The following is a 24,960-nucleotide window of genomic DNA, read 5'->3' on the forward strand; positions in this document are numbered from 1 at the left end:
GACTGGCCGCATTCCTCCGGTAATAACTATTGTGACTGTGGCGTAGGAAGGTGCAGAGCATTCAAATAGCGAGTGTTGTACACGGCAGCTTGACATTTGTGAATCGGCTCAAGGTTGTTATGACAAGGGCGATTTTGTTACATTTATTAACGGTTAAATGGTGCGTTGTTTACCTAAGAAACGTGTTGAAAGAATAGATAACCACGAATGGCCTTGCAAGGCTGTAAAGATGTGTCGTAAAACATTTTTCATGTGTCAAGGTTAAACTCAAGTTTAAATCATGCAGTGGAGAATATAGCTGTTAATCCAAAGAGTAAATTCATTTTTACTGATTCGCATGAAAGGTTCTTTCAGTTTGCTCAATATGAATCCATTTCCAAGATTTCTTATCTTCACCCCATATGCAACCTGGACTTGACCTCATACTAAAACATCGTATCTTGCTCATCAACAGGTCGAAGTTGTGCCTAACAAAGAACCGTCCTCACAATATGGCTGCCGCGACGTTTGACGGTTATTAATTATTGTTCCATTGTCTAAGACACTCGTGTTGATTGGAACTTCGCAGGGGTCTCAGCTTATCGGTCCCAGTGTCATTCACCGTCAGGGAAACTACATTAAATCGGTCACCCACCAATTGCAACTATGCGTCAATGCATCAGAGCATTCGGAAACAGGTAGAGGTCAGTTGTAATTACACTGAGTTTTAAATTTGTTGTGCAAAGAAAGAATACCTTTAGTAAGTTGCCTACTAGGAAGTGACATTTGAACTTTGCTACTTCCTTGAGGCTTTGGACGAGGGAGATGACTCAGAAAGAATTTGTGTCAAACGGTGTTAAAGAAATTCATACTAAGGTAATTGTAAAATTCTGCATTTTTGTCTAAGTGATTTAATATTAAAATCTTCAACTTATAATTAATTTAAATCTGTATTTAAAGAGTGGGCTCGTTCAATGGCTCCCTCTACTCCCTAGAAGAACCCCGAGCGTTTTACTTTCTAAACGCCAATCCCCATTCAACCGCCAATCCGAGTGACACACAGAAATCTGAAAGGTATAGCCGAGGCGTGAAAATAGCAAAGTTGAAAGATGGTGTAAATCATTTTGCAATCAGCCCAGCCAGAGTTTCTGCTCTCATGCGAAGGATAAATGTGGCGGGAGAAAAGTGTATGGTGGAGTGCGGAATGGGATCCCCACGGAGTTGATAAAGCGCCGTACATCTGATATTAATGCTAGTAGCGACGTTGAGATATGCCCTCGGTTCTCCCTAATTAGCCGTTCTCCCCTCCCCCGCGGACAGTACAAACATCAAAACGCTCATATTGTTCTGTAACGGTCCACCAGGCACGTCAGGTCACGGGTGAGCCCACAGTAGGGGTGCCAAACTGCCAAAACGCGAAATGTTCCTGTGCGCCTGCCTCAGAGGTGGCTGTTCAATGTGGAGCAGGTCAACGTTTGTAGAAATGAATGAATATTTCAACTGCTTTACAAACAAGACAAGAGGTCCGTTGTTCGTTCACACACTTGTTAAGTGTTCTCTATCACTAGAACTATCACAGATCGCTGAAAATTTTAGTGCCGGATGGCCCTAGGTAAAGAATCAACTGAAAATCGGTAAAACTAGACCAGGCATCACGCACATAACACCGCTCTTCTTGATGTATCTAAATTTCACGTTATATACTTAATTCTTTCCAATGTACTACACAAGTTAGAAAGCTTAAATTCTTAGAGAGTGTTAATTGTATATTTTTTTCAAATTTGTAATCAATATGGAATTCAATCACCAACCTTCAGTCTTCATTTAGATTTACTATCCCCAAAAGCATTCCCAGCTATTCCTGGACAAATGTTAATTACTCTTTGGGTTTTGAAGTTATTGGGTATATTTCTGCTACTTGGCATCGTCCAACACACTGTTCGGTTCAGATTGAAGAAAGAGGTGACAGCATGTTTTGAGTAAAACGCTGCACGAGTCCTAACTTGTATATAGCAACCAGGGCGGTTCTAGATTTGTTAGCAAAGTCAATGCGAGGTCAAAGACACATGCTACGCTAACATCGCGCCATAATAGAGAGATGCCTAAGACAATGCCCGGTGGCGTTCCGCGGCGACGCCTGCCCTGCGTGCCTCTGTTGGGACCGCGGCGCCCAAACCAACGGAAGTGGGACATTTAACAGGAAGTAATGACTTGCTTCCGCCCCACCGAAGATTTCAACACCAGCTGGGCGATGGTGTTGTTTCATAGGCGATATGGGGGCGTAGATGGTCCCATGATATGATTCCCTTTGTGATACAAGTGAACTCATGTTTGTAGGCGGTGGAACAATGTAATTACACTGCGTTCTGCCGCGTTGGTAACGTGCAAGGTGAAACTAGGGTCATTCGATTGGCCAGGTTTGACAGGGGCTAGATGGATTGATATACTGGGGTTAAGGGAAAAGGTTAGAACATTAAGCAGACACTTTCGTGAAATATAGGGGTTGTATGTTCTACGTCTACGTGGAAGATCAAAATTTAGAATGTATGATGATGATGCTATAAAGTAGAGTATAAAGATGCTATAAAGATGATGTATAAAGTAAGATACTATTGAATTGGGTAATCCGAGTAGACTACTCATACTCTACTTTCAAGTAAACAACCTGAATGCAAAATACCCACACTTAACAGTAAGAGGTACATCGACGAAATTATGAAGCTCCATAAGTAAATACACTGAGAACACTGAGCAGAATTTATTAATCAATTATTTTCTTCTTGTTGGAATAATTCCTTTCCTGAGGGAATTGTTCTTCCCAATCACAGTATTGACTGGAAATGTTTGTTCCAGGCTACCGTTCCCTGGTGAAATACTCCATCGTTGACGGGGATGCCGACGGTTACTTCTCCATCGACCCTGGCTCCGGAGCAATCAGGACTTCCTCCCCCTTGGACCACGAAGCTCACACGTTCGTCCTCATCACTGTACAAGCTGCCACAGAACAATCTCCTGCCGCATACACCCAGGTAAGCTGCAATGGGCATGCTATATTTTGGCAACTTTAGTATGAATGAGTTCAGTTCATTGTTAGTACGATATACTAGAGCTAACTAGAGGTTATGTGGTATGTTCCGGGTACGTGGTAAAGAAATGATTAAGATTGCTGTTGAAGTCGTAATTTCGGACATAGGAGGGTTTGTATTTCGAACAAAAACCTTTTTTGAATTACCTGAACTAAACTGACGAAAATCACTAACACAAGTTAATCCCCTAGATTTTTACAAACCCCTGCAATGAGTAAGGATTTGTACAATAATTTCTGCTTGGTGTATATATATTTCCACTCTGTAAAATCCATTTCACTAACTCATGTCATGACGTGTTGGTCAAACACATTCTCACATCACGACAATCTTCACGTTCACGGTTGGGTGACAAGGGTCGCGTAATGAGGGAGTATTAACACGTTATACCCTGGGAAGAAGGATCTGCGGATGCAAATGAAGAAGGATTAAATCTTGCCAAAGGTCAGTCCTATAATGAACGCCTGATCTGAGAATGTCACAGCTCTAATGAACCGCTGAGTTCCAGACTTCCGCCCGTCAATAGAAAATTGGATTTCGTAATAGCTGATTTTTATAACTGTAGTGATTACTGAAAACTGTATTTGATGGTTCAAATTGGGGTTTGTTATAAGAACATGTTGACGTGTTGAACTGAGTTTTGGTAAGAGTAAACCTTACCGTGTCAACATGGATTTGAATATGATAAGGTCCTAACGTATTCTTTCTACTCTTCCAGGTCAAAATAGTGATCGACGACGTCAACGATAACGGCCCGGAATTCGACTCCACGACGGTGCGACTGTCTGTTCCGGAGAACGCTCAAGTAGGAGTCCCTCTCTACGCAGCTCAAGCTCGCGACAGCGACTCCTCACGCAACGGCCTGGTCAGGTACCGTCTGGTGTCAGCGTCCTCCGGCGACGCCCGTCTGTTCGCCATCGAGCCTCGCCTTGGGCACTTGACCTTGGCTCGTCAGCTGGACTACGAGACCGCTCAGAGACACAGCCTGGTTGTCTCGGCGACGGACGCGGGTGAACCCCCATTGACTGCGAACCTGACTGTGCTGCTGGAAGTGCAGGATGTGAACGACAACCCGCCGGTGTTCGAGAGAACGGAGTACGTTGTTACAGTGTCGGAAAGTCTCCCGGTCAACTCACAGGTAGGATCAATTAAAATGTACTAATCTGTTGAATGTAAGGTTTGTTATAGTTCGGCCGCTTAGAAAACGACCTGCGCGCTAATGCTAAACCAATGCTGGAGGAGGTCGCTTTCTAAGCGGCCGAACTATAGAGTGTTCGTAATCAAATTGTGCAAGAAGTGCTCACAATGTTGTGACGGAAATTGTAATATTGGTCTCCTTGATGTAAGACTTTTTCTTCTCAATTACGAATTTACCTACCCCATGATAAAGACTAAAATCTTGATCTGTGAGCTGCAAATAGAGAGTATCTTGATGAAAATTTCATTGTGCCACCAGGAGAGCCTTGATTCTATATATGATATATGTATTAGATTAAAGTTAAGTACTTACCAAGCTACAGTGTGACTGTTCCCCAAAATAAATAGTAGAGAGAGACGATGAATTTATTTGACGCCCTTGTTTAGAGGTATTATTCTCTGCAATTTCGTCATCTCAGTTTGGAAAGTTCCCTTTACAATCCCACTAGTCGGTGTTAAAGAATCGTTTAGCTCTAAAATTAAGTTCCCTTACCCTAGACACTAGACTCTCAGGCAGACAATGAGCGTAATAGATTTGACCCCACTAATATCCTCTCTGAAGACTTCATCGTTACCGTGATGAATTAGTTAATCCTGGTTTTTAATTAATTTCGGCGTTTGGTTTCCGCCACTGGTAATGGTCGGCTTACACTCCCACATCCATTCCTCATTCCTCAACTCTGATGCTTTTCTAATTACAACCTATTATTGATTGCAGGAACAATCTTCCCTTCTAAGAGTCTCCTCTATAGATTTCACCCACTCTGAAGAAGAGGTTTACATGTTGGATCATTTCGGTCGTTTTAGGGGTGACAAAATTATAGTGATTGATTTTTATTAATGGTAACGCGGAAAGTGATTGAGGGTTTTGTATTTTTGGTGCATCAACTCCCTTGTTTGCGATCAACTTCTTGAGTTGATAGACATGCCTTGTCAGATTTAGATTTGAAAGTTGAAAGTATAAATAAGTCAACTCATTAGTTAGTGTAGTGTGTATTAAGTATTTACTCAACCTCAGAAAGCTTTAATTTTTAATGTCCATTCATATTGTTGAATATTATTACTCAAATCATTGAAATACTAAATTATTGTCTTTTATCGCAATTTCCTTACGTATTTCCATTATCAATATTATCTATTGTATGTCAACGTTAATTTTTTACATTCCCAATCTCAACGATTCTCAACCCACCCTCTAAACCACTTACCGACGTTTATTTCTAGACTGCCGATATTACAGTTAAATTCTAAACCACTTTCAATCGATCCGAAATTGTTCATTTGCTAGTTGAATTACCGATTAAATCCGCAGACCGACCTTATTTGTAATGCTATTAGAAATTGGTTCTGCATTGTCATTTCCTGGACGGTAATCACCTCTTCTTGCATCGGTTCACCATCGGCTCGCCAGTTCGCTTACCGGTCTGGAAGCTAATTAAAAATACCTATCCTTATAATCCGTTCGCGGACAAGTCGGCCTTTATTATTAATGTCGGTAATTGTCCAGAGCCTAACTTGATTATCTCACGGATGCTAAGTATTTTCTTGGTTGTAATCATCACGTATGGGCCTGATGAGGAGGCAGTTCCCCTGATAATTGCCTACATTAAGAAGCCTTTCCGCGCAAAACCTATTTGAGATCTCATCATCCCCTCAACTTCCAATCGATCGCTTTTTTGACATTTGAAAATTGATGAATTTGAAAATCTGTCCCAAAGAGAAAATATAGACTACTACAATTTATCGTCATTGAATTGTGAGCTTGAAATTGGCAGTCACCAACCTTTTAAAACTTTGATGTTTGGTACCAAATCACCTGAACTTTGTGTATTCCGATTTTCAAATCACTTAATTTCGGTTTGCACTCTGTCCAATCTTGCTTGCTCAATTAATTAAAGTGTCAACTCAGCACCAGTGTGAGCCAGGCATAGTTGAGTTAATAGCGAATAAGCATCGCGATCATAAATATCTCGAAGGTGAGGTGGAGGAGGTACGGTGAGAAGTGTTGTAGGTATCGGCCAACCTCTCACCTCAACCACATCAATCAAACGGGCCAATTATCTGATGAATGGCGCGTTGTTTCCTGGATGTCACACCATTAACCCTTCAGAGGACACCCCTCTAGGATCTCCGCCAGACCCGCCGCGCACAAATATCTTTGATAACCTGAAAAGCAGCCACATGTTATAGAAGGCATTGTTGGTCGAAAGAGCTTTGTCGGTGAGTTCAGTTGAATTTACATCGTGAACACGCACCGATGTCTCATATTCAACTTTCTTTTGGATTATCACATCACTGCCAAAGGTCGTGATTGTATCTACTATAGGTTCACGATTCAATAACTTTATCATTTTCATAGCGAAGTTTTGTATAAGGTTAAAACATTGGTCCGAACTGAACTTGCAAGTATCGTGTTACTGCATAACGAACATATGTTCAATTGCACTTCGTTGACCATCTGTTCCAGTGAATCCTCCAGTCTTACACAATCTACCACTTATGAGGTTACCCAGAAATTTTGAATTTCAACCTATTTTTTTATGCGATAAAAATACGTACCACGTCACATTTCGGAATCAATTCCGCTACCACTAATTTAGATTATTTCGTAAAGCTTAAGTTAGAGTGATTGAGTGAATGTTTAAAGCTCTCAAACTATTATCCAAAGAGCTATAAATATTTTACTTTCCAGTTCGATATTAACGTATTGAAGTGCAATAATCTTAAGTTAAATCTTGCATTTAAATCTTGTTGCATTTTCTCAACCTCTTGTTGCATTGACAGGTGGTGCAGGTGACCGCCGTGGACCTCGACACCGGCAACAACGCCAGGCTCACCTACCGTCTGCTCGACACGAACCACGCGTTTGGCATCTTCCCCAACAGCGGCTGGTTGTATCTGCGACATCCACTGGACCGTGAAGTCAAGGATCGGTACTCGCTGCGTGTCGCCGCCACCGACAACGGCACGCCCGCGGGTACAGCGACCGCCGTCGTCGTCGTGTCCGTCAGCGACGCTAACGACAACGACCCGGCCTTCGCCCAGGACGCTTACCAGTTCGGGGTCGAAGAGAATCTGCCTCGCGGAGCTCCTGTCGGCGTGATCCGCGCCTCTGACCGCGACCTGGGAACCAACGGAGCCATCAGGTTCAGCCTCATACCCAGCAACTCCAGCTTCCAGATCAACCCTGTAACCGGTAAGCTAGCATGTAGTAGTAAACTCAATAGTTGTTACGAATTCCTTTTTAGTACCCTTAGTAATCCCTTAGTAGTAAGTCGTATTACAAATCAGCTCTACAGCTTCTAAATCTATCCCGTGAGACGAGTAGAGAGTGATATAGTGCAGGAAACTCAGTATTATAGAAAACGACTGCATGGACTAAATAAATACACCAGTGACACACCAACGTGTGTGGTTCAGGATGAAGGGGATCAAGGAGTGATACTGGTGACCATCGGATTCTTCAGGATAGCCTAATAATAATTTTTTATCGCGGTCTTGTTTGTTACTAAACTAGCTCTGTCTACGTACAATGAAGTTCTCCCAATTCACTGGTTTCCTCATTTCGAGCAGCCTTAGGAGATTCAAAATATCCACTTTTATTTAAAAAAAAATTTACTGAGAATATCAATTCCTTGATACTTTGAAATGAAGAAATTATTAAACTCTACGGCTTCACGCCACTGCCTCCTGGTTAACGGTGCCGGGACGAGCAAGATGTCCGTCGTCGCTATCACGTTATTGCAGTCCATAACGTTTTTACAGGGTGTTCCGCTAGGTAAGTCGCAGGTGTAGGCAAAAGCAAGTTTTATTGTTGAGCCGGTTTTTTAGAACTTATTCATGTCATTAAAACCTAACTTCCAACCCAGATGATGGAAGTCCCGGCCCGAGCAGATATCTGCTAATCTGTCAAAGATCCGCGATATTTGCCGCAATGGAACACTCGAAATACTTGGGTTTATCGCTGTAATGGGGCAAAGTTACAGACCTCGTAAAATGGCTAATGGGTGTACATTCCCCCCGGTAGGTTAAAAAGTTATGGCAATGGATGCCGTCAAATTTTTAAAAGCGTTTTATCAACTCTAACGTTTAATTAATACAGTGAATGGTATTGCCGGTTGATTTGGAGTTGAATCAAACTCAAGGTGATCTTGAAATTTCAAACATATCTTTTACCAGAAATGAGTGCACTTCAAATTCGACTGTGAACAATACATTTTTTGCACACTATAACGCATTTGCATACGTAAAATTTGTGTTTTTGTAAATAAGGAAGCTTGACTTGTTTTTTTTTTAAATCTCTGGTATTCTCTAGTGGTATAAATAACGCCAGACCTAACCACGTACTAATTGGTTTCTCATGTTTTGTTTTATGTTGTGCGTTTAATCCTCTCCTAGTGAAATACAAACATCCATTTCGCAATGACAAATGTACGTTTCAATTACAAATTCATTAGACTAAATTACTAGAAAGGAATCCAATGACGGAAACTGGTTTTATAAATTATGGATAATTGATTTCGATAAATGTAACGAATGGTCACGACTAACTCTATATCGGGCAACTTGTAACTAGAACATCGATGCACATTTGGAATACAAAACTGGCGAAATGTGTGCTTCGTGCTTTAGTTGTAACTGATAAAGTTACAAAAGGTATCAACTCATAAATATGCCTAGTTGAATTGTTATTTTCAAAATGAGTCTGCAGTGAAAACAATGTTTGATATACCTGATCTCACAGTTCGTTATGCATATGCACTTTGAGGATATTCCAAAGCTAGCATAATCAATTTGCAAAATGTGTTATTACTTCTCGAACTAATGTCTTTCTAGCAGCTTCATCTGCATAGCATGTCGCAACTACACTTGCTTCCAATCAAACTGATTCTGACTGAACTAAAGACACTTTCATTTCTACAACCCACACAAACTGAATTCCAAAAACTTCAGAGACGTAAAAGACACACACGCTGTTCTGGGTAGTAAAGCTATAGGCTTTGATCTCATGCAGACTGTCTCCTATAGACACGAAGAGAGAGGGGCCTGGTCGCCTGAAGGAGGCGAGAGAAGTGTCAGAAATGACAATAATGAGACACGGTAGGAGGAAAGGTGACCAGATGTTCCATTGTCTTCGTCAATACGACAATTAGAAGTGTCGACAAGAAAGGACAATACTGGTGATTGCGGCGTGCCACCGGCCACAGCCACCGACTGATCTATCTGCACATTTGAAGATTCTCACAGGAATAAGTGTTGTTACGAATCATAACTGATTTCCTGCGAACAATGCAATACTTGACTGCAAATTGTGATACCAGATGCTTGAAAAATATGTTGTTCTGATGTTGGATTCTTCGGAAGAGATTTCAGTCAAATCCCCTTGTCACGGATTCCAAATGCTCTGTCTATAGCTTCATAAATTCAATTGCTTTAGATTAACAACTGATTCATCCCGATTATCATGCTAACAATGTACTATGTTCTTCCAATTGTGATCGCAGACTCTTGAAGACTTTGTTGTTCTGAAATTGAGTTTATCTTTCAAGTGTTAACTTCGATAGTTGTGAATGCTTTTCAAATTTCAAGGTGCAATTCCAAATTATGTCATCATAGGCTCATTATTTTAATTACTTTTTAGCTAATACGGAAACTTATCAGTGAAGTTTGAATGAACTCATTCAAAAGCTTGTACATCATAGTAAAGCGTGGCATATTCAAAAGGTTTATTCGCAAGCAATGCAAATGTAGAATTTGAGTACTTGATGTTCATTTGTGTAACCTCATTAACGTTAAGTACTATTTGCAATTTCCAACTCAAAATGATACAAAATCTTGTGTTGTTTTTTTTTTGTTTTTTTTTTTGCGAAAGGGGCCTGATAAAAATTATGTTTCAAATCTAGTCATCATCATCTTTGATGTCATTGTATCTACTTAAATATCGATTGAAGGTCCATGTACTCGTATTGAGAACTTCCAGTATCTTCAGGTTCACCAAGAGTTCTATTTGCAGTACCTGCTTTCTTTAATACAATGTTATTCAAAAGTCCATATCGATACCTCAACTCGTGCAACTACAGAAGTAAATCTGTCGCCCAAACTACTTATATCAGTTTTGCATAAGAGTCGTCACAATTAATTATTAGATTAGTTTCACGTTTTACACTAGTTTTTCTATATCCGCCCTATTAAGTCGAAACAAAAGAAGGAAATGAAAATCAGAAGTTTCCCAGGGCGGTTTCTTTCTTCGACTTCAAAGAAGTAGTTGAGACCAGTATTTATTAAATTTGTATGTTTTATTGCCGCTATATAAAGCCGATTAGAGGAAATAGCATGCGGAGTGTCATAAATGTACAGTTAACGCTGCTGCTCTACACAACGCATCGTGCGTTGCAGCCAAGCGCAGAGGAAAACATTTGCTCTATCATTTGTACCATCAGTTGTGATTGAAACATCATAGTTTGTTAAACAAATCAACATTTTAATTTACATGGCATGCTTTTCCCTCTCGTTTTTTTCAATTCACAAGTATCATCAATGAAATGTTTACGGCAAAGGGGGTATTTAAGCTCCAAACAAGGGTCACCTTTCAGGCTCTTCAACATGATAATCTCTTCAATTATTATTTTGATGTTCTTAAAGTGATCACGGGTGAACATATTGAGGCTTGCAATTTCAGTCTTTTGAAATTCTCATTTTATTTTTAGGCTATCTCCTTATTCAGGTCAAAATCACTTGAACTTTCCCTAGCGTCACAAAACTCCTGAAATCACTCTCAAACACACTGCTCTTGCTAGAGTTTTAAACTTTTTTTGTAAGTTTAGCAAATTCCAATTAATTTAGTTTATTTTATAAAAGTCTGTACCTTGCCGCAAAATCACGACGTTCCCTACGTAATTGTACATTTTTAATCTTGCAGGAATCCAAAAACAAAAGTTTCCACCCTTTGGGGTGACCCGAGCCGAGTTATTTGTTACAATATTTGAAGGAGCACACCTCGCTGCAGCTCTCTGCGGCCGGACGTTTTAAAATGTTGACCCGAGGTGCCAATATTTAGTCAGGTTTGGTCAATATTGGGCCCAGCCCCGCTATCATAAGGCTCTCTCATCAACTCAGTTTTGCTTTTACGCCTTATCTCTTTTCTGTCTACTCGTTACCGGAATCATTTGTCTCTTTGTTCTTGTTCCTCTTGCGTACGTTCTAACGCCCACAATGCCGAGGTTTCTTTACTCTGTCACTGTCGGGTTTCCCTTGTCGTTTTTACTAAGTAAAAAAGTATGACGGTTATTAATTTGCAAAGTTTAGTCGTTTAACTTGTGAGTCCTGAGGTTGCAGAAGATTCAGTTCTTCGGTCCTTCCGATCAGCAACCGTATTTGATGTAGTTCAGTATAACCTTCTGTATCCAATAGTCAATGGTATAACTAATTATCTTTTCAAATTGCAAGTGTCCAAAAATAACTCCTTTTTTCATATGCTCCTTAGAAACTTGACAGGGTACAAACCCGTGTAAGAATCTAAAGCTGTCGCGATTTTCTAAAAATTAAAGACCGCGTTTGGAAGGAATCCTGCGGAGGAAAAAGCGGCGCAGAGAATTCCTTGGGACTAGCAGAGAAACTATCCAGTTTTATGAAATGAAGCGGCCACCGTGTTATTATCCTCAAATGAGGCCGATCAGGCCAAATAAATATCCGGCCCGGGAGACTTAAAATTCTGTTTTAAAGTCCGCTTTATTTAAAGGGGTGTTTTAAGGTTTTAATTTGAATCCTGCTCGACCCAGATGACCATTATTTGTAGATGAGTTCGGATACATTCGGTTGCTTGGAACTTCCATGTTGAACTTTTCAATACTTTTAAAGTTTCTTTCTAATAAATTAAGTTAATTTAAGCTAACTTAAGTTTTCTAGATAGTGTCTTTCTCTAAAAGAAATGTATCTTTCTAGAAATATCATTTTCCCTTTAGAGAATTATAATTGATGAGGCAATTGCAATCGAATTCCTGAACTTTTTGAGTAATCAGTAGGTGCCGATTCAATCCTGAGAACATTCAGTAACTTTTTGATGTGTTTAAAATGTACCCAGTTGTCTTTAATCATTGCGCTTCAAATGACCCTAAGAAAACTTCTGATCTAATTCGGCAATAAACCTACAAAAAGAATCTGACTATATCCCCCAATCATGTTCAAGCTAAAATGCGAAGCATTGTGTATAACACAATGAATGGCCATATTTTGTAATTTGTATACCAATAGCTCTTGTTACATAGAGATAGATGGTGATTCAGTTTAGCTTCTTCATCCCACCATGTTTAGATCTTGAACCATGGCTTGAGAAAGTGTCTGCAAATTTTGTCTGAATCCTCCCATTTTCCCTCGCATATGGTTTTCATTGTGCAAAACTCAAGATCGAATCACACTTTAATAGAGGTTACCAATCTTCAAACAAACAACCAAAAGGTTAGGTTTATTTTCTTGAGGTTAGGTTTAGACTTTTTGAGGTTATGTAAAGTTTCGCAGGTATGTGGGTACAAATTCAAAAGTTCCGTATTGACGATGGCTTGGCAATAACCGAATTGTAGTTGATATTTCGGCCACTACGTGTCACTGCGGTTATGATGTGTTCGGTCGTCCCTCTCCTGTCAGCAGGTCGTAAACAGTTTTACTGCCGGGAGTCGCTCCAGCCAAGGGCACCGGAGACCTGGCCGTCGACAACCGAATGAAATTCCATCGTCTTCACAACACTTTGACTGTTGAGTATGTTATTGTTCACAACGGCAATGTTTCGTCTGGTAGAGGCATGAAACGTTTTCAAAGCACAATTGTACATAGTTGGGAAAAACTCCCAAGGGTTCGGAAGTAGTTTTGGGGAAACCTGCAATTTTCTTCGGGAATCATAACTTCGAATACCTTCCAACATCTCTGTAACAAGCCTGTACCTTTGACCTTCTTAATTAATGTACTAATTGTAATTGCTGCTAGAGGTACACCAGTACAATTGAATTGTGTACATCTACACTGGTCGAGTACTTAATGATTGATTGTTTGTCCTAAATTAGACAACTTAAAAAATACTGTTGTACCGCAACCAGACAATGTTAGTATGTTTATTTAGATAAAGAAATATTCAAACACGTAAAACATATGAATGTTTAAACTGAGTTATTACAGCTATTACTAAAATGTCTAGAGAGCCACTTCTATCGAATGTAATATAATTTAAGTAAACACGCCCATTTAAGTCTCTCCAATCTGATTGGTTCGTACTAAAATTGGTCTTCGTTGACAAGATTCTTAATTTATTACTGGAATTGCAGCATTGTTAGACGTATTTAAATAAAGAGGCGTTGGTTTGATTTTATGTACCATGCTATTGAATGAAATATAAAATATACCAAATACGACGTTTTATTTTCTGGATCAGAAATACCATCTACAATCCTGATTCACACAATATTGTTTTATAAGCTATATCACAAACGACTTATTGAAAAAAGTAAATCGATTTGGACGCCCGAAGAAATCGAGTCCGGGACTCTATCAGTGGTAATCGTCCGAGGACATAAAAAATAACGATAGCTGCGTAGTAGTAATGGTAGTAATGGTGGCAAGGCACGTCCTAGGTAATGACCCGGCCGTAATTAAACTTCGTGCGCTCTACTTTCATTATATACATAAAGCGAAAACATGAAAATAGATTGAAAAATCGTTGGTCCGTATTTAAATGCAGCATGATTATGATAATGCCGGGTTCCGTGGCGGACGACGATTACACCGCGACGTGACCAAACTCCCGCCGATTTTTTGTCATTTTTGTTTTTGTTGGTCAGTTCATATGTGCCTCATTTAATAATCCCGAATAAATAACAGGTTCGGGAAAAGTCCCGGGTTTTGTGCAGCCTTCTGTGATTACGATAATTCCAGCTGGTATGCTCTCATTAATACGGTCGCGAGGAAGTTGTTATTCAGTGATTATTTTACGAGGAGTTTCGTTATTGAATATTGAAACTCGGGAATAATTCCATCCGAGTGTGTTATTCAATTTAGGGCCGTAAGGAAAATGGAGTTTTAGGAATATTTCAGTCCAAGGTGTTCTTCTCGGCCTCAATTGCGAACTGGGAAACACAAACTTTTAACACGCATAAACAAATATATTTATAACAAATTCATTTTTCATGTCACGAAATTTGAAAAACAAAAAAAGGTCATATGTCCTTTATAATATCAAAGGAATATTGATATTAGCTGACTCAAATAATCAAAAGATAAACAAAAAGTATCTGACAAAGCAGGAGCGGGGTGGACCGGTCTGGGAATGCTTTTAAAATTCCGTGTCGAAAGATGACACTAGCAATATTCCTGGCTGGGACTCATCGCATTCGGGTGGTTATTTGCGGCACGTTGCCCAATTATAACTTAGGTTCATCAGGATTTCAAACTCCAAAGAGTATCTGCATCTGCAAACTGAAGACGAGATAAAGTTTCAGTTTTCACGCGTAATGATGACGTTTCTTCTGAGTACTCATGATTGAATAATTTTATCAGACCCAAAAACTCTAGTTACTTATCTTTAAATATTTATTTTTACTGCATAAAACAATTTCAAAACCACGTCTTTTGAATGTTGTGATAGTTTCTTAAATATAAGACTTCTAAAAAACTTGAACACGAATAGGGACTATAAAACACGCAACCCTTTTACTATCACATCATAATTTTCATTTAATTTTGTGTCATGAATATGTAGAAGTGTGTTCCTCCAAATTTTTTGCCAATTCGGTATCAAGAACATTGATCTATCTGGTTAAAAACTCCAAGTAAAGATTTCTTAAACTGCAGATAGCACTATACAATATTGCTTGTTGCTCTCTTTCGACAGACGACAATACGATTAGCAAGTTGCGCTGATCCGTCAACATGAACAGCTTCTTTTAGTTGCGCTGGTCCGATATTACAGCTGGCTTCCTGCTCTCTTCTGCCAACACTATTTGTTTCTTAGTTCCTTCCCTCCAAAAACACTTCAACTTCAACTTAAAGTTGAACTGCTTCGAGGATACAGCTAGTTTTTAGGTTACTCTCTTCCGACAATACAGCCAGCTTCAAGTGCTGATCCGACAATACGGCTAGCTAACCACTTGTTCTAGTTGCCATGGTCTTCAACACTAGGTTCTTGGTTGTTCTCTTCCGACAACACAGCCAGCTTCTAGTACTGATCCGACAATACGGCTAGCTAACCACTCGTTATAGTTGCCATGGTCTTCAACACTAGGTTCTTGGTTGTTCTCTTCCGACAACACAGCCAGCTTCAAGTGTTGATCCGACAATACGGCTAGCTAACCACTTGTTCTAGTTGCCATGGTCTTCAACACTAGGTTCTTGGTTGTTCTCTTCCGACAACACAGCCAGCTTCAAGTGTTGATCCGACAATACGGCTAGCTAACCACTTGTTCTAGTTGCCATGGTCTTCAACACTAGGTTCTTGGTTGTTCTCTTCCGACAACACAGCCAGCTTCTAGTACTGATCCGACAATACGGCTAGCTAACCACTCGTTATAGTTGCCATGGTCTTCAACTCTAGGTTCTTGGTTCTTCTCTTCCGACAACACATCCAGCTTCAAGTGCTCATCTGGCAATACGGCTAGCTAACCACTCGTTATAGTTACCATGGTCTTCAACACTAGGTTCGTGGTTGTTCTCTTCCGACAACACAGCCAGCTTCTAGTACTGATCCGACAATACGGCTAGCTAACCACTCGTTATAGTTACCATGGTCTTCAACACTAGGTTCTTGGTTGTTCTCTTCCGACAACACAGCCAGCTTCTAGTACTGATCCGACAATACGGCTAGCTAACCACTCGTTATAGTTACCATGGTCTTCAACACTAGGTTCTTGGTTGTTCTCTTCCGACAACACAGCCAGCTTCAAGTGTTGATCCGACAATACGGCTAGCTAACCACTCGTTATAGTTACCATGGTCTTCAACACTAGGTTCTTGGTTGTTCTCTTCCGACAACACAGCCAGCTTCTAGTACTGATCCGACAATACGGCTAGCTAACCACTCGTTATAGTTACCATGGTCTTCAACACTAGGTTCTTGGTTGTTCTCTTCCGACAACACAGCCAGCTTCAAGTGTTGATCCGACAATACGGCTAGCTAACCAGCTAACCACTTGTTCTAGTTGCCAAGGTCTTCAACACTAGGTTCTTGGTTCTTCTCTTCCGACAACACAGCCAGCTTCAAGTGCTTATCTGGCAATACGGCTAGCTAACCACTTGCTCTAGTTGCCATGGTCTTCAACACTAGGTTCTTGGTTGTTCTTCCTAGTTAGTTGCACTGGTCCACAGTCCAGGGCCCAGACTCCAGTCTCTGTGAAGGGTAGTCTAATGGGAACCGAACGCAGCGAGCTTGATAACGCTTCAAACAATCTATCAAGAGTGACGTGCACGCCCCCTGCCCCGCCGCCCCGCCCACCGCTACACTTCCAATCACCATTTTAGTTGATGGGAATGTGTTTGTTTGGAAGATCAATAAAACTACGAACCCGCGCAGTGCTCTTTATCTTGAAACGCCGAAACACTGGGAAACTAGACGATCTATATTCGATCTAGATTGAGTATTAGGTATTAAGGCAATCTGTTCAATGAACTCATTCGTTGCAGGGAGCTGTTATACTTGGGGATTTGTTGAAGGAGCATCTTAGATTATAAAAGCACTTGATTCATTTATGCTACTGATTTTACGTGTTGACGTATTCTTTGACCTCGTATACGCTGTTTATACTGGTACTTATTGTGGACGACATCTTCCCATTAATATTGATATCTTAGAGTAACTCAGTGGCAGTGAGTTGAACTTTTTTCGATTAAAGCAACACTCAGAACCCCTTTTCTAGGTGATCTGGTCAGCTTGTTCAGTCATTTACAGTTTTCTCTAACATCACACATGCACTTTTGACTCTCTTGCAGGTGAGATCTTCACACGAGAACCACTTGACAGAGAGACCAAGAGTGAGTATGAGTTGGTTGCCGAGGCGAGAGACCAAGGAACTCCTCCTCGGAGTGCTCGGGTCGCGGTCCGTGTGACGGTGACCGATGTCAATGACAACGCTCCCGACATCGTGGACCCTCAGGAGGATGTGATCAGTGTCCGAGAGGAGCAGCCTCCAGGCACAGAGGTCGTCAGAGTGCGCGCCGTGGACAGAGATCAAGGGTACAACGCATCCGTCACATACTCCATCGTCAAAGGTAAGTCTTCTGGACGTGAATGTTCGAACTTTTGAAATGGTTAGTTAATTCAAATGGCGACTCTTGATCCTTTAAAGCATGAAAAATTAAAATTGTCTCTTGGTGAAGCCTTGGTCTTAGTTTGATTACTAAAATTGAAGCTCTTGTGTTAACTGTATAACCTAACTTTTACAATTTTGATAGATCATAATTTTAGGCAGTAGTCTGATTTCTAATAAAAACGCAATTCTTACTTCAACCTTATACAAGAAAATACCTTCAGCTTATGTTCCTTAAATGCCTTTGACAAAGAATGAATCTTGAATTTAAATACTGGGCCTCCACCTTTTGATGCTAGGAGTCAACTTCAATTGTGTTAGTGTTCTGGTTCCATAGGGGTCACCTTTTGCAGACGACATTCACTTCATAGAATGGCCCAGAATAGCACAGAGCACGATCCATCCATGAAAATCATATTGAACTAAAATTGTCAGAACATATTATAACATCTCATTGTCCTCAGGAGGAGACACGGACGGACATGGAGTGTTCACGGTGGATCAGGTCAGTGGTCTCATCAGGACCAGGACAGTGTTGGACCATGAGGAGCGTGCGATCTACCGCCTGGCAGTGGCGGCCCGGGACAGCGGGTCTCCGCCCAAGGAAACTGTCAGAGTTCTGCGGGTGGAAGTATTGGATCTCAACGACAACCGACCGACGTTCACGAGCTCCAGCCTAGTGTTCAAGGTAAGACTGTCTCCTGTGATAAACCTAGCATGCTCAGTTGTTCGTGTGCATGGTTGCGTCGTGACGTATTTAAACTATCGGTAGATGTGTTAAATTGTTTGTTTGATACATTGAAAGTTTTCCAAATTCATAAAGTGTTTTGGCGTGATTTATTTTAGATTGGATTTCGAGGAACAAGAATTACTTTGTCAATTCAATTCTCTTTATCGCTAGATTTGAATAATATTTCAATAATAACGACTCGGACAATTGTCCATGCAACTTTTATCCAGCGTCTCCCGCATTTACTGTTCCACCAAGATCCCCCTTACTGCCTCATAACTTTGTGTCACACAATAGCACTCTAATCACACCACATCACCGGCAATAAGCATCGATTCCCAAGGCGAATGGTCGGAATGTCTAGTCATCACTTGGGGCTCGAGATGCTGTGATTGTTCATTTCGTAGATGTGTCAAAAATGTTTCACCCAATTTCAGCGGCGAGAGAGAGGGAGAGATAAAGAGAGAATGATAGTGAGGGGGAGAGGGGGCAGAGAAGCCGGTGGAGCCGCAATTAGGCGAAATACCTAGGGACTGGTTTCTTGGCTAGAAGGAGAGAGACATATACATCGCCGTGTGTTTGACAAGGATAGAGATAACCGATCGTTTTGTTTGGGCACATTCTTCATATCGAGGGATTGTACAACGCTTCTTTACTAATTAATTGTTAATTGCTTGACCAATGTCAAGTTTAATACGGAGATACCATGTTATTTATTGGTGACGCCCCCGACTTGTTGCGAATCTGCCACTTTTTGTCAACGCTGATTAAAATTCCACATTTTCATTTGACGTTGAAATTAATTCATCTTTACTTCCGTGTCTTTTAACTATTAGGTGATTTTGAATGGTCCGCTACCGTTGTTTTCAAAGTCGACCAACGGCACTGGCGAGTGGCGATGCAGCGCACTTGTGAGGCTGTTTACCCGGTATCGTTTATACAGTATTCACGTCAGCGACCGCGGCGTCAAAACCTCTGGGCGACTGACAGCAGCCTCGTTACCTCACAAAGCCCGGTATGACAGGTGGACCGAATTAAACAATCCTATTTTAAATGGAATTCTTTGCCGACTATTTGCAAATGTAATGCCCCGGTGACAGCCCTTGCGACTGCATCTCGCGCCGAATTTATGCGACCCGGCCGCAAAAATAAAAAAAACTCCGCCTCGACCGGATTTTTCCCAACTTTGTTACTTTTTGAGTCCCGTTTGTTTTATTTTGTGTCTTCCATTCTGTCAAAACAACACGTGAAATTCGCGCGGTCCGGATCTCTTCGGCAGCCTCCACTTAAACAAATCAACTGCCGTTTCTCACAATTACACGTTGAATTACGTCCACGGTGCACCCGATGTAATTGCCAGAAACCGAGCTCTCTACTGGACAACTCCGTTACTCGCCAATTCCGCGACTGTGGACTGTGTTTTTGGATAATACTTGGCCCGTGGCCTATTAATTGGATAGCCCACTTATTCGAATATGGAAATGCGACATTCTCTCTTCTTTAAGGTAATATTTTGCTGGTGACATTTGAATTTTAATTGCATATTAATTACACTCTATTAATCCGAAATTTGTGATGTATCAGTTCAAAAATTACACAATATGCTATGTTTTATAAATCCACTACATTACGCTTGGCGTCTGTGACTGTTTCAGATCAGAGAGGACGTGCCCGTGGGCTACGTGGTGGGTAACGTGGTGACGTCAGACTCGTCGGACGGTGACAACCTGGTGTCAGGACGTGCGGGAGGCGGTCACGTCATGTACACACTCACGTCCATGTCGCCTCTAGACAGCGACGGTGCTTTCGACATGGACCGCAGCACGGGATCGCTGGTCGTGGCGAGACAGTTGGATAGAGAGAAGCAGCCAGAGTACAAGTTGGAGGTCCGAGCCTTGGACACGAGCACCAGCAACAATCCCCAGAGCAGCGCCGTCGTCGTCCGCGTGGAGTTATCAGACATCAACGACAACGCGCCCAAGTGGGAGAAGGACCTGATGACCATAGAGGTGGCGGAAAATGCTGCCGTCGGGTCTGCTGTCTGGAACTTCAGCGCGAGTGACGCGGACGCCGGTTTTAACGGTGAGCTGAGGTACAGCCTGGTGGACGTGTGGCCTCAAACGTCAGAGCCTCAATTCTCCGTCGACGCTCTTACAGGGACCCTGACTCTGATGGCTCCTCTGGATTTCGAACTGATAGAAGTCTTCACCCTCGTCGTCCGAGTGACGGACCAAGCCTCGAACGTCTCGGATAGACTGAGCTCTTCTTTGACTGTCCGTATAGTCATCAAAGACGTCAACGATAACGCCCCCGTGTTCGTGTCGCCGGCCACCAAGACCGTCACTGTAATGGAGGACTCAAAGGTTGGCTACTCGCTTTGTCAAATCACCGCGGTAGACAAGGACTCTGGAGAGAACGCCAGAATAACGTACACAATCTCTGCTGGCAATGAAGATGGAAAGTTTACACTCGGATATAACACCGGTGTTTTGACCTTGGCGAGATCTTTAGATGTCTCGTCAGCCAACGGACTTTTACCAAAATACCACCTGAACATCACTGCTAGTGACCACGGGAGTCCCACGGCGAAGAAGAACACTCTGTCGTTGACTTTGCTGGTTCACGGGTCTACGGAAACTCCACCGAAGTTCATTAGCGCCACTTACCATGCCCACATACCGGAGGACGCAGCCATCGGGAGTGTCGTCATCAAAGTGGCTGCCGGAACAGGTCAGGAGAGTGGTGAGTCAAACATTTTTATCTAAGTATTTTAGTGACTTTGATGTACATTTTATAATTTGTGATTTGTCATTAGCTTAGATACCTTCAACGCAATATTGTTGTATACCTCTATGTTTCTTCATTAGTATTTTGTTCGCATTAGTTTCAGCGTTTCAGCAACTCTGATCGTAGGCACTGCCGACAACGCGCTGCTCATAAATATCCAAACGACTCGCTCTTGCCTCCATTTATCAAGTACCGTGTTATCACCCTCTTTGAGTTTCTTTTTATGAATTATTAAAAGGCTCAACCACGCTTTCCGAACCATCTCACCTCTTTACAATCGGCTCTTATTTTCAGCGGACTTACCGGTTCTTTTTATAGTTATAAGACTGTAATGGATCGCAGGGTCGGTGGTTCGTCCGAGTGTTTAATGTCTGTATAAAGGTGGTCCCGCCACTGACGACCAGGCGCGCTGCATCGTCGGAATACATCTTAATATTTTGGCATATACAATAGATATTGAATAGTATTATCCCATTATAGCCTGGGGCGATAAATCGTGTGAAAATTATTCGCCCGAGATAAACGGAACACTGTTTACACCTAGAGAGCGCAGATACGATTGTATACAAAACGAAATTATCCGCTACCTCGAGCATCGATGCAAATAGTCAGATGGAATCTGGCCGATAATTTATCGCGCGTTTTGCCGTGATTGCGATGCACCTATTTTGCACGGCTTCGCTGAATTAATATTAATTGTAGTCATTGTACTCGATACGGTCGCATATGTACACGGGCCGTGCCGACTGTACAATGAGACAATGGGCTATCCTCGGCCTACTCCTTCGCCACCGGAACCTACAAAGAATTCAGCTTCAGTATCGGTGTGATAAATACAAATATGATGATTCTGGGGTATACAGTCTAACCGTGTGTTAGGTTTCTAATATTGCAGTTAACATCGAAGTATCGCGTTGTTTGGACATCGGCAACAAGTTTATAGTGTATTTTATTTAATGACGGTGCATCGTCTGATTTACAAGCTTCTGTTAAGAATTACACAGCAATATAGCTGATCCACGAGATATTGACTTGTCTATAACACAATTTCTCTCTTGCAGGCACGAAGTCTGGGAACCTGAGCTTCCACATGCCGCGTGGAGTAGCGGACAACAGGTTCTCCGTGGACCCGCAGAGAGGCACCGTGACTCTCGCCGCGCCCTTGGACCGAGAGACCAGAGACCACTACGTGTTCCCCGTGTATGTGATGGACAAGCTGTACTACGACGTGGCGACCATCTCCATCCGCGTGACTGACGTCAACGACCACGCGCCGGAGTTCCGACCTGGAGCGTGTTATCCTCTCAGTGTCCCGGAGAATAGTGACTTGGCTGTCGTTCACACCTTGACGGCTACTGACGCAGACGCCGGGGCAAACGGGGAGATCACCTACAGCATTACTGGTGAGTACTAATACATAAACATTGTTTGAAACCAAAGCTGCATGGTAATATTCTAATGTGCATCTGTAACAATTTTACATTCCAGGAATTTGACGTGATTTAGAAACAAATCCTAAACGAATTAATTTCAATGATTTTTGTTTTGATTCGCTTTTTAACACCTCTTTATGTAGCTACCAAACTGTGTCAAAGTTCCAGCTTTAGCTTCTTTTTGCTATTAATTACCTCTAGTTACAACTCTTTCTCTAAAGGAATTTTTCAATATTTCAGCCGGGAACATCGGTAACAAGTTCAGCATAGACCTCCACACGGGAGAGTTGAGCGCCCGTCCTCTAGACAGGGAGAGCCAGCCACGTTACCAGCTGGTGATCACCGCGCAGGACCGCGGGAGTCCCAGTCCTCTCAGCGGCTCGTGTAACATCACAGTCACCGTGGAGGACCAGAACGACAACGATCCGAGGTTCTCCAAGCTGCGGTATACGGCGACCATCCCAGAGGACATAGAGGTCGGCAGCACAGTGCTGACGGTGAAGGCTGCAGACGCTGACCTTGGAGTCAACGCAAAGCTGGTGTACTCTCTGGCCAACGAGAGTCAGTGGCTGTTCCATATCGACAATAGGACCGGGGTCATCACTACGGCTGGGTGAGTTGCAACCGTGCATGTTTCTGATACTGATGGAGCTGTTGGGATTTGGTAGAATGATAAATTTTAGACTTACATTTCTCTTGAATGGACTAAAACATGAAACACTTGAGAATATTCCTTGGAGAATATTATATGATCACATGATTGATTGATTTTCATTTTAGTTGTTAAGCTACTGTGAGTGATTCAAGCAACGGATATTTCCAGTTTTGCATTGAGATGTAATAGGTTTCAGAAGTTTATCCTGAACAGCCAAAAGAATGTCGAAGATTTTCCCTCCCACGGAATTTAGTCGATCAAAACAAAATAAACAAAAGTCAATAATTGATCGACAGCAACAAGACAACCAAGCCAGAGTATAATTATATAATCGAGAGGATTACAATTAATCACGGATACACAATCACCATTGTCATAAAGGGTCGGCACGGCGCGGCGGCATTGTGTAGGACCCTCGGACCGGGCTTTTCATTTTTCTAGCGGGAACATTTCAGACGCTCATTATGCTTATTCCATATCTGTACTCGATAACTAACGACGAACGGCGGCGTGCGGCTTTGTTTTTGCGACTCGGAACTCGATGTATGCGTTTTCATCGCAATCGAAACCTCAGATACAATGGGTAGGCCGAGTGACACCCATTGTCCCGAGGTCCATTGTGACTTCCAAACATTTATTATGTACCTAAATGTAACGAATGCCGCGTTATAACCGATAATTCACTTGTCACCACTTCTCTTCCGATTTCATATCTGCTGCCTTATTGTCGTCGCTATCCATATTTCATCGACATATTCGCCGCTCGATCCCCGACGATAGTGTCTTCTGCCGGACGTCGCTGCCCGTGTAATTGCCGTTCTTCGGTTCTTCGTCCCTTGTCTCGTTTAGTTCCCGGAAAGGAGCTGCCGCTTGTCATAGTGAAGAAAATGGAACCCGTCGAAACGTTGTTGCTGACTCCCGACATAACCTCCAATTGTGTTCCGCGTTTCTCCGTCAATACGAATCAAGAACCGACTCGATTTGATCGTATATCCGAATATTTATACCCACGATTCGTGAAATTATCTGGAGGCCATTAGTGTACACGGGTAAGCAGCAGCACACAATGGAAGATCGTTTGTTATTTTCGAGGGGCGCCGCGCCGCGTCGCGCTCAGCGTCGGCTCACACGCATTCAAGATGGCGCGCCCATTATCACGGCCTCTTGTATTGCATTTACGCTGCCGATAGTTAATATATTCGAATTGAGCGGAATACCGGAGCCCGGAATGTTTATGTTTTTTCTCCCTCTGCTACGTGGAATGTAGGCCTACTGAATATGGCGATAGCGGATAGCGTGCCACGCACATAATCATTAGTGAGGTCTACAATCGAAATTGCACCGTCCTTGCCACCAAATTGTTTTTCTCGGAATATCGCTTTTCCAAAAGACAAATGCATTTTTTAATGCTTTACGAAATTACTGGTAATGACAGAGGAGACAAGGAAATTACGTTTTCTCCTGGTTTATGAGTTTAAGAAAGAACAATATTGCACATTGTCATTTGTCTCTTACTTTTGTTTGTTTGTACTGGTGCAATATTTTTAGTTTTTGTACATTAATTAAATAAATATGATATCAATTTTAAATTTTAAGTTGGTATTCATTTTCAAAACAAGAAGGTAAAGTAGTTTAAAAAAAAATTGTATGTTTATAATTTTAGGAATATAAATTTGACACAAAATAAAATGACTAATTTAGGTCCCTAAAAGTAATGGTGAAACTTTTATTCAATTTTTTTTTTATTTCCCTAATAATTGTAAATATAGTAAGTAGGTATATCTTTTATCAATTTTTAAATTTTCTTTTTACA

At 41.8% G+C, this 24,960-nt stretch overlaps 1 protein-coding gene across 1 annotated transcript in view; it reads left to right on the forward strand.

Annotated features, from left to right (window-relative positions):
* The window catches only part of LOC128985584 (protein dachsous-like), a 218,633-nt gene that overhangs the window by 183,196 nt on the left and 10,477 nt on the right, over window positions 1–24,960 (forward strand). Inside the window, exons 5-12 of the mRNA XM_054405201.1 lie at window positions 2,833–3,008; window positions 3,784–4,203; window positions 7,047–7,458; window positions 17,226–17,504; window positions 18,007–18,230; window positions 19,928–21,014; window positions 22,121–22,462; window positions 22,733–23,105. Of these exons, the coding sequence (XP_054261176.1) occupies window positions 2,833–3,008; window positions 3,784–4,203; window positions 7,047–7,458; window positions 17,226–17,504; window positions 18,007–18,230; window positions 19,928–21,014; window positions 22,121–22,462; window positions 22,733–23,105 (3,313 nt within the window). The remainder of the gene's footprint in view (window positions 1–2,832; window positions 3,009–3,783; window positions 4,204–7,046; window positions 7,459–17,225; window positions 17,505–18,006; window positions 18,231–19,927; window positions 21,015–22,120; window positions 22,463–22,732; window positions 23,106–24,960) is intronic.

This window comes from Macrosteles quadrilineatus, unplaced genomic scaffold (genome assembly GCF_028750875.1).
Source record: "Macrosteles quadrilineatus isolate MER2022 unplaced genomic scaffold, UCM_ALF_1.0 Scaffold_2__2_contigs__length_208266976, whole genome shotgun sequence".
NCBI classification, from domain to species: domain Eukaryota; kingdom Metazoa; phylum Arthropoda; class Insecta; order Hemiptera; family Cicadellidae; genus Macrosteles; species Macrosteles quadrilineatus.